Raw genomic sequence first — 10,293 nt, 5'->3', positions numbered from 1 at the left:
TCGTCTATGGTGATGGTACATGCGGCTATGTCGCGTGAGGCTGTGGTGATTGGGTTTAGAGCTGCTTCTAGGTCTTTGCGGACGTAAAGGCATGCTCGTGGTCGTGATTTTCCGTTTAATTCAGCTGGTGTTGGCGATATAAGTATCCAGTTGGTTTGGTTGGGTGGTAAATAATCTGGCCTATTAACGTACGGTTCTTGGAGTGCTAGGATGGAAAATGTGTTAGTCATTTCGTGGTTAAAAAGGGAGTGTGTTACGTGTGGTGAGTGGCGGCAATTAAGTTGGAGTATTGCTGCCGTGTCTTGCGTTTTCAGGAGTTCTCGTAGTCTTTGTTCTATCATTGAGAAACATTCATATTGTTTTCTTCGATGACTACGACATACGGCGAGCTGCTGGGGTTGTGGGGGGGTTTACTTGCTGCTATCCGGGTTGGGAACGTTGGGCTGAACGGATGGTGAATGAAGTCTGCATGGTTGGATTTAAACAACGCTTTAATGTTGGTCATGGGATCCAGTTTGACCTTGTGTCGTGCACAAGCCGTGCACTTCATGTCGGCCTTTCCTTTTAAGGGGCAGGTGTGCGTGTGGTGGTTTTCGCCACAGTACGGGCAAAGGGGGTCCATGGGGCAAGTCGAAGCCGTATGACCTGACTTTTGGCAGTTGTAGCAGCGTTGCGGCGGCGGCCCACTCCTAATGGTTAGGTGTTTGCCTCTGCCGTGCCATATCTTCTGGGATACACATTGCTGAACTTCTTCTTCACTGCTCAGGCCAATCAGAATCAACGAGTGCCTCTTTGACGGGTTTTCTAGGGGTTTGGGGTTAAGCCATCGAACAAAGGTCATACCTTTGAGTAAGTTGTTGTTGCTCATTTGCAACTCTTCACGATGATCCTGAAGTTCTGGATTGAACGTTGTTGGGATACCATTCACGATTATTTCGTGTTTGGCTTCTTTCATCTTCATGGTTTTTGAGAATCCCTCTACCCATAATTTGGGAGACGATCTCACCTTTGCTGCTTGAGCTGATGTTTCAAAATAGATGTCAATGTCGTTTGACGGGTGACGACGGACGCTTTTGATTTCTATAGCATCTTTGTCGTCAGGCTTCATCTTGACATTATATGCTCTGAATGCTAAATTAAGCTCTTGGATCAGCTTAGCGTTGGATAGATTTGGATGCGTTATTTCCGCTCCTATTGTGTGGGATAAAGTGATCACGTTAGTGGGCTTTATTTTACTTGGGTGTTTTGGGGTTGGCGCTTTTGGTTTATTTGGCACCGTGTTTGTTTGGTGGTTGTTGTTGGGTGCATGCTTGGATGCCGCTAATGCGTATGATGTTGTTGGGGTCTTTTTTGAAGGTACAGGAATGTTCTTCTGTCCTATTGCATTTGAGAGGATGGCAAGTTGTTCGACTATTGTGTCCAACTTGTCTTCTGTTTCCCTGCCCTTGAATATGATAGAGCGTTTTTGGGGTTGCCCGGAGAGGGCTTCTGGTGTTGTAAATTTACGACGAGCATCTTCATATAAGACTCGGTCGTAAACTGCTCCTGTCAAGACTAAGATGTCTGCGGCTGATTCGACATCAACCGTGATTTTCTTTGTCGTTTTAGACTTGTTGGCCAGTGGGAATCCTGCTTTGATCACCTCCAGGAGCTCACCGACCATCTCCTTAAGAGACTTTGGTTCGTTGGCTCCTGGGAAAAGATCCTGTATTCGGTTTGATCTCGGGGTTCCTGTTAACTCGGCGGCTTGGTATTCAGCCGTCGTTCCTGGGGTTTCGAGGCGACTTCTCTTCTTTGAGAAGTTTCCAAGGTCGGAAGCTTGGATTGAGGGTGTTTGATTGAGTCCTTGACTAAATTTTTCTTTGTCAAAAACGAGAGGAGTAGAGGGGTTGGCCGAAGATTTGGCCTTTTCTTGGGGTCCAACCGGGTTAATAAACGCGTTGGACGCGTCACGAGTTGCTGGGGTGGTCTTTGAAGACCCCTGCTTCTCTTGGCCCGTATCCGGCGCGTCGTCGACGTCCATGCCGGCCAGAATCGCGTGGGGAAGGTGATCGGGAGTGCTGAGAAAAGTTAGGATAATGAAGAATCGAAATTTGGACGACTACTTGCGCAGTCACGGACCGGGTCACGTGACTAGTTAGTAATTCGTGGTAAGAGATTAGACACCCAAATTGTCTTGATATCAATCAAGATTTTCGAAATAAATCAAAATTGGTGAGGTTTGGGTTTTTGAAATGGTTTCTTGAGTTAGAGAAATTAAACTGATTGCTTGAGTTAAACTTGATCAATTTGATTCAGTTGATCTGATCTCCACAAAAAGTGATATTCATTGATGTTTTGTAAGTGTTTTGTTTTTGTTTCTTTTTGATGAGGCTTGCATGTAAAAGATCGGGTTTAGAATGTTGTTGGATAGAAGGTTAGGATGTGTTGAGGGATCATTTGAAGAAAGCTCATATATCTTATTAAGAAAGTGAATCAGTTGAGATAATCAATCACAGAAACTGATACAAAAACAACAACTAATTAATTTCTCAATTTGTCTTTCAAAGTTTGATCCTGAATCTCATGTAAGACATCTGGGTTTAGGAAGGTTAAGCTTTGAAGCCATTCAATTAACCACCTAATCTGAGTAATCAAAATGAAAAAAACAGCTAATCGTTTAACTGAAAGTCCTAAAGATGTAGCTTCTTGATTTGAACATGTCATAGAGAATTTCACCCATACTTTAATGATTGAATATGAAATTGTGAAGCTTCCAATGGATATTGGAATTGTAAACTTGACACAAGAATTACAATCTTTCCAAAGCAGATACCAAAGTTGTGAATTGGTTGTGCGCCTATAAATTTCAACAAAAAGATAAACTGGGGGGAATGAAAGTAATTCTTGTGGCACTTTGTTTTGTCAAGTAAAAATTTGAATATTATTTTGGTTTTGGTTGGGTCGCTTTCTTCTTGCAATGGTCGAGAAGAGTCCCATTGATCAATAAACACACACCTTTGGGAGATTGGAATTGGGTCAAAATCAGCTCTTAAGTACTCACCACACGGAATAGTTACAATGGATATTGTGAATTGTAATACGTTGTATGTATGGTTATACCGTGGTAATTGTCATAAGACGATAGCGAGAGATATGCTGGCAGGGTAGTTACGAGGCCGTGTGATTGATGTTGAGCTACGGGTAAATCGGGATATGCATCAGTCTGTGATATGTGATAGATGCTCCAAAGTGTAATGGGTTGTGCAGATCAAATAGAAGCAGCGGAGGGAAATTGTAGACAGGCTAGTAATCATGTGGTGACAATTGTTGGATCAATAGGGTAGATGACGGGTAGAAGTCATGTATGCTGGTTGGCCAATAAAATAGGAGGTTACCGTTTGCATGGGATGGCATTTGTCGTGTTGCTACGATTGCTAAGGGAATGATCAATGCCATCATTGGTAAATCGCCGTATGTCTTGAAGAGGTACACATGATTTGGGTGTGAATGACGAGGTGCTGTATTGATAGGAATGATGTTGAGAGACATGTATCATGAATACGGAGGATGCCGAGCAATTGAAAATAACAAGGGAATGCAAATTTTCTGCTTGATTTTGGACCAAAGTCCAAAAGTGGCTTTGGGATTAAATGTTATGATGATGATGATATATATATAAATTCTCCACATACCTGATCTACATTCACATCTTTGATCTCTAATTCACCAAGCTCTTCAAACCCAATCGCATCATCCTCAATCTTACCTAATTTGGGAACCAAAGACCTATGATCTTCATTAGTTTTCTCAATCTTATCATGTGAAGAAAGTTGATTGCGAGGTGTCTGAAGATTCTGATAGCAAGAAAAATCAAGAGGCGCTGAAACCAAAAGGGCCTCTTTGCAACAATGGAAGTGATTGCTGAAAAGGAGGCTGACGAAGCGGCTTAACTTTCTGAGCTCCAAACAAAGGCTGAGGAAGAAGTGGATTTGATATCAAAGAAAATACGTGGATGACAGAGAACCATGAAAGCTGACATGGAATCTGAGAAAGCAGGTGGACTTCTTGGCAATGCTGTTATATTGTATTTGTCAGACCAATCGATATCCTTGATCTTGAAGCATTCGGCTGATCATATACATTCCTCAATCAACATGAAAGGATCTGTAAATATAATAAAACACATGGTCAGATCAATAAATCAAAAATGAAATAGTCCTTAAGAGCTTACCAATAATGATAGAAAATCCAAATCCACCAAAGCTGGTTGGTCATTGGAGATACGGATCAAATCAATTAAGTTATAAATTGATTGTTTAATGAAGATGCTTTAATCTATACATAAAAAACAGATGTTAGTAATTGAGTGAGGTTGTACGAGAGAGAGATAAAAAGAGGATTGACTTGGTTTGAAACTGCCAAATAGTTTTGAATGGTTGGAACATTCTTGTGGATTTTGGATTGTGAAATTTATTGATTTGTTTATTGGTAATGACCTTTAAAGTTCTTCCTCAAAGGCTAAAATCAAAGTCCTCAAGAAAAACAATAGAACTAAAGATTAGTACTTTTTGGTTGGTTAAAGTTTCCACGAATGAGTATTATCGAGATTGTTTTCAAAGAGATTCATACCTGACCAACCAATTGCACCACGATCATCAAATCCATCAAAATAGAACTGTTTTTCTAATTTGAATCTCACCCATTGAGATTCGTGTAGAGACTCATCATTATTTCCATCCTAAAGAGTTGCATCTGAATGGAAGTTTTCAGATATTGTTTGGCTTCTTTTGTATTTGAAATTGATCCAAGTTTCCCTGATGATGACATTCTTCGCCACTTTGTTGAATAAAATGATGATTGAAGTGAGATTGATGCCAGTTAGTATTTCATTGAGTGTGTTGCTGAATGATTTGGATCATGGTCTATGTACTTATGGAATCTCTTTGAGATTGGGAGTGATAGTAATAGTAGATCTCCATTCGAATATGGTGCAAAGTGTTTTTGAAAACCTCTTGTTACGCCCTGTAACAAACCCTTCTGCATGGTCTTTGGGAACTGTTTTGAACGGAAAGGAAAATGATTTCATTTATTAGTTGATGAATAAAAAAGTGTGTTTGATTTCAAAATCTAACTGACAGGTGCTCATTAAAGTCCCCACACCTTGTGATCCTGGATTTTGTGTGAAAGGAGGATACAAAGATTAAGCAACAAAGGGTTTTGGAGCTTTGAAGTTTGAGCAATCAAATACTCAACAATGAATTAACTCACTTGCGTGAATACCTGAATTATTAAACTGAAGAAGTATGAGATCGGTCCCTTGGAAAACGATGAGGACAAGGAATAGGATGAATTAAACATACTGGCTTATTTTGGATTCTCTTGACTGTTTTCCTCATCATCATGAAAAGTTGATTGCGCTGGACTTGATTGTTTTATATATTCACTTGGTAAGGGTAAAGAAACAACATATTGTATAATAAAAGCAGTCAAGAATAAAATGGTCAATGATTGGAATAACGCAATTTTCTGGATAATCAATAACGAGCCGATTGAAATTGGTTGCCTCTGAACAACCTAACAGAAATGAAGGTCTCCCAGCTGAATAGACAAAACAAATCAAGGCATAGGAGACATAAGGTGAGATCAGCTTGGGTTGAAGTAATTTGATTGCACCCAATTCACACTTACGCATCCATCTCCTAGAACACTCCACCGGGTACGACATGAGGGTAAGGGAAATAACAACGGGTCCCTGGAATTTCACGGCCTACGTTTTACGCTACATAAATTTTGGAAAGTGCGTAACACGTAAAATTCCACTATCTGCTCACAATCTGTAATTTTACGCTCGTTCGATCGAGCGCAAGATTTCCAGCGCAAAGTATGGCACGTAGAATTCCATTATGCATACGAGAAAGACGATTTTTACGGCTCTTTTCTTTTACGCACAACATCGAGCGTAAAAAAAGCAGCGTTGAATTAGATAAAGCAAGTTAAAACTTGAATTTTACGCGCGATAAGCAGGATTTCACGCTCCAAATTACCTCAGATGTCTCTGGTGTCCTGGCCATCCCGATGAGATCGATGTTTTTTTGGGTCTTGAAACCATCACTCAAGTGTCATAACCAAAACAACGACCCCTGATGAGTATCGTGAGCCGGGTTGATTGCTGTGATCACTTCAACTGCCCTGCTGGATCACTTTGGCGATCGAGCCCAGTTGGTAATCAATCAATTGGACCAGGGCCCAGATATATCAAAGAAGGTAGGAACAGCTCGTTTCAGCCGTTTTCCAAATAATGAACATTGGTTGGTTTAGCAACCAATGTGAGCCCTTTTCGCTTCCTATTGTCTTGTGTCCTCGATTTCATCTTGTCCTGGTCTTGATTTTGTTATCTAAGCTGCCTTCCTCATTTTCAAACCATCGACATCTTCCACATCAATGTAGAACACTTTTTCACCTCCTCATTGGCTTGAAGTTTTGTTTTTTCATTGTCCTACCATATATGTTTCATTGCTGCTTGATTTTTTCCTTTCAGTACTTCTGTACGCGTAGGAAATTACTCAAGTGGTTTTGAATCTATGTTCATTCTTTGCTGCTTCAAAAGATTTCCTTTAGTACTTCTGTACGCTTAGGACATCATTTGGAGCAGCTTAGATTTTCCACCTCGTTTCTTTACCCATCCGAATTTTTTCCTTTTAGTACTTCCGTACGCGTAGGAAATTATTCAATGGGTTCTGAATCAAATTCCAGCTTGTCAGTTAGTTTGTTTATCTTTATTTAGACAGTTTGTAATGAATTAATGTGTATAGGAGATTTTTCAAAAGAATCATTCAAAATTTTACAAGACAAAAAAGTAAATTGAAATGATCAAACTGAAGCTCAAAAGCATGTGACCTGATGTCGTCCGGCTCACAGGTGTGTCTTTCCTTTGCATCCCATTTGACTAAAGCAATGGTATTAATACAGCACACCATCAACAACCTTACAAGCCTATGGTAAGATCATATTTCCCCCCTGGCTTTCCCGAATCCTTTTGAGAAGCTCAGCTATCCATTTGACTGTGGTACTTTTTGATCCAAGTGGGTATATTAGTACTTTGAAGCATTGTCGTGTTGCGGTGCTGACCAAAAACTTCCGGAAATGGCAAAAGAGACGGCTCTTTTGCCCTCAAGGTGCAAAAGTGGATTCCATCGATAAAGGCCAGTACTATGGGAGCTTTACTGTTTGGTTGGGTGCGATAAGGAAAAAAAGTGTTGCAGTTTCCTTGACTTGGTTCCAATAGTATTACGGGACAATCATAAGCACTAGCAATAACAAACCCCATGTAAGGCATCCGCATCCAGTACGCCTTATCGCATTCAACTTTGTTGTGATTCAGTCGGATGAGCAGATCTTGAACAACTTCTGAAGCAAAAGATTGAGTTCTTCTAGTCCTCATTGAGGTTTGGTTTGGAGTTGAGGAGAGGAGCATTTCATGATTTTTAGCATGTTCAGATAGCTCATCAAGTAGTTTCTGTCTGACATCCAAATATAATTGTTCAGAATAGATACCCAAAGCCTGCGCGATCGCATAGTATCCACAGTTTCCATATGCAGGTGGGTTGAATGTTGACTCGATGTAGGGAACCATGAAACCAGGTATCTGCCTCAATATGTCCTGATCTAGATGAGAAGTGAGCACACTTTTCTTGCAGCGACGACTAAACGACTTGGAATCTTTGATGACATTTTCTGCAACAAAATTCTCGTCTTCAAGAGGAAACATTGCGTTGCCAAAGACTCGGCTTTCTTCCAGAGTTTTTTTGACTTTGGGATGCGCCCTTGGCAGGTCCAAATCTTCAGCAATGAGTGACAAGGCAACTTCAGGAACCAGTACACGGCGAATGAAGTATTCGGGAGGGAAAGGAGTGGCTTTTCCAACATCTAGTTGAGTGGCTGACTTTTTGGACAAGAACATTCTAGTCAAAGTCTTGCTGATTATTTCCAAACCTCTCTCGCCATAACTGAGAGGGAGGAAATATTGTTAGTGTCCTCCCAATACCCTACAAATATGAGCAAAAACTTACTACCCGGGCTGCTCCACCTGAAAACCATCAAACTCGCCGGATAAACTGAACATGGCAGGTCCCTTTTTTCCCCATTGGATCCTGGCATTTTCCAGAAAAGACGAAGATGATTTTTTATCAATGATCTGGACAAGATAATCGGTATGATTTTGAATGCGCCTGAAATTTAGCCATCATCAGCAAGCAAGGTCGACTCAATTTACTGGAGATGAAAAATCGCAAGGTCAAGTAGAGAATTCAAAACTTACTGTTCTAGAATGTTGAAGTTGATTGCAGTTGGCCATCCCTCAAGTTTTCCCAAGGGTATCACATTCCGCTCCGCCGCATGGAGATCACAGAAATCAGCTGATATCGGCCACTAAGGGTACATAAAAGTTCAGCAAAAAAACAAATCAATTATCAAACTAATGAAAAACAACTCACAGAAGAATCGGGCAAGGCCAATAGTTTATCTTTCAGCTTCAGGAGTTTTTCCGATGGCGCTGAAGGAAGCAGATCTTCACAGAACGGACATTCTTCTTCTCCTTCACATTGATCTTGCATGCTGACGTCAGAATCACTTGTGTCAGAATTACTCGTGTAAACTTGTGCTGGTTCATTCTTGGGTGCAGGTAATATCTTTAAAGTAGGACAATAGTTGGCCCGATGTCCTGGTCCCTTGCAGAGGCCGCATTTGAAGGGGCGTTTGGATTGTGTTTGCGTTGTTTGTTGCAAAGGTTGGACTGACTGAGAAGGAGGAGCTTGAGACGTTTTGGAACTTTGAGTGTCCTGAGAAACGCTTCCATTAGATGTAGAAGTACGAGCCTTCTTCTTTGCGCTTCCTGAAACTGGAATTGGGTCAGGTACTTGTTTTCTCTTCCCTACCTTCAAAATCAATCGCTGTGGTTTTATCTCTCCGCTGACTTGATCTTTTTGATCATTGCCTTTAGTAATCTCTGGATACGCAACCTGAGTCAGATCTGATAGCTTGGTGTTGTTGCCGAATAGATCCGTGAGTTCTGACTGATCAAGAGAAATGAGTTTGTTTGCGGCCTCAGTCGGATTTGATAGCTTAGTGTTGTTGTTGAATAGATCTGTGAGTTCTGACTGAGTAAGTGAAATAAATTCATTTTTTGACTTCCCATTCAAACAATGTGTGCTGGTCTTGTCATACTTTGGTAATTCAATTTGAGAACTTTGATGATTTCCTTTTCCATGTTCTAGTGATGATGCAGCTTGGGTGGGATGTTGAGGAACTGTTGGGAATGGATTGAGTTGTGGAATCAAGAGACTTTGGTCCTTTAGTTTGAGAAGATTATCTTTCATGTATTTTACTTCTTCGGGATTGAAATCTCTGGAATACATCACCCATGATGTATGTTCAGATGTTCCTCCAATAGATTTTAATTCTCGAGCAACCATTTGAGCTTTGCCTGCATTAATTGCATCATTATGAACCCACACTGCCTTGAGACCTTTGTAATCACGAACTACTTTGCACCAGTAATGATTTCCACCCCAATACCCCCGAGCATTCATTTTGTAAGTTATGTTTTCTAAAACAAGCTCATAGGGAAAATCAACTTCAGCCTGCATTTTTTTGGCGGCTTTGTGATCAGAATTGAGCAGCAGATCTATGTCGAGTTGAATGTAAAGATGAGGAGGAGGTGGTTTTAATTTGATGACACTTTGCTCATAAAACACTGGTGTTCCTGTTGCACCTTCTGGACACAACGTACAGTGTAAGTTTGAAATTCCCCAAAGACCAGTTGAACACCGTTGTGAAATCAAATTTCCAGCTCCGGAGTAATCAAGGCTGCGATTCTGAAATTGTGATGGTATGATGTGGATGGTGTTGGTTTGTGTGATTTCTGTTTTTTTATGAGTTGAATCCTTTGAACAGATGTACTGGACTTCACAATCCACCCGCCATATAGTCTTGATTGGTGCTGTTGTGTTTGTTTTTGAATCAAAAAGTTTTTTGAAAAACGTATCTGCTGAGTGAAATTCATTGCTTTTAAACATTCCTTCAAAAGTTGACTGTAATGCATTCTGGAGAGAATTTTGCCCTTGTACGAGGATCTTTGCAATGCTTGCTACTTCTGACATTTCACATGTAGCACGCGAACTGAGATGTTGTGTTAATTTTGTGTAATGATCACCAGACTTTCCATTAGATCCACGGAACCAGAGCGGATTGATAAGAGTGTAGAGACATTCAAGGATCAAATTCATCCAGCAACGGTTTGCCCGAGGGAATTTT

General features: G+C 40.7%; 2 protein-coding genes across 2 annotated transcripts; both read right to left on the bottom strand.

Moving 5' to 3' along the window:
• Positions 1 to 957: 957 nt before the first annotated feature.
• Positions 958 to 2,023, bottom strand: MELLADRAFT_66852 (uncharacterized protein; the record flags this gene model as incomplete). Its single annotated transcript, XM_007414931.1, has 2 exons — positions 958 to 978; positions 1,007 to 2,023. The coding sequence occupies 2 exons, from the start codon at positions 2,021 to 2,023 to the stop codon at positions 958 to 960; spliced, it is 1,038 nt and encodes a 345-aa protein (XP_007414993.1).
• A 1,262-nt stretch (positions 2,024 to 3,285) lies between these two features.
• Positions 3,286 to 4,021, bottom strand: MELLADRAFT_110752 (uncharacterized protein; the record flags this gene model as incomplete). Its single annotated transcript, XM_007414930.1, has 3 exons — positions 3,286 to 3,459; positions 3,675 to 3,748; positions 3,934 to 4,021. 3 exons carry the CDS (start codon positions 4,019 to 4,021, stop codon positions 3,286 to 3,288), a joined length of 336 nt encoding a protein of 111 aa, XP_007414992.1.
• Between the last annotated feature and the right edge of the window lie 6,272 nt (positions 4,022 to 10,293).

This window comes from Melampsora larici-populina (assembly GCF_000204055.1).
Source record: "Melampsora larici-populina 98AG31 unplaced genomic scaffold MELLAscaffold_47, whole genome shotgun sequence".
NCBI lineage: Eukaryota > Fungi > Basidiomycota > Pucciniomycetes > Pucciniales > Melampsoraceae > Melampsora > Melampsora laricis-populina.
Note: the sequence above shows the minus strand (reverse complement) of the source record. Positions and strands in the feature narration are given on the sequence as shown.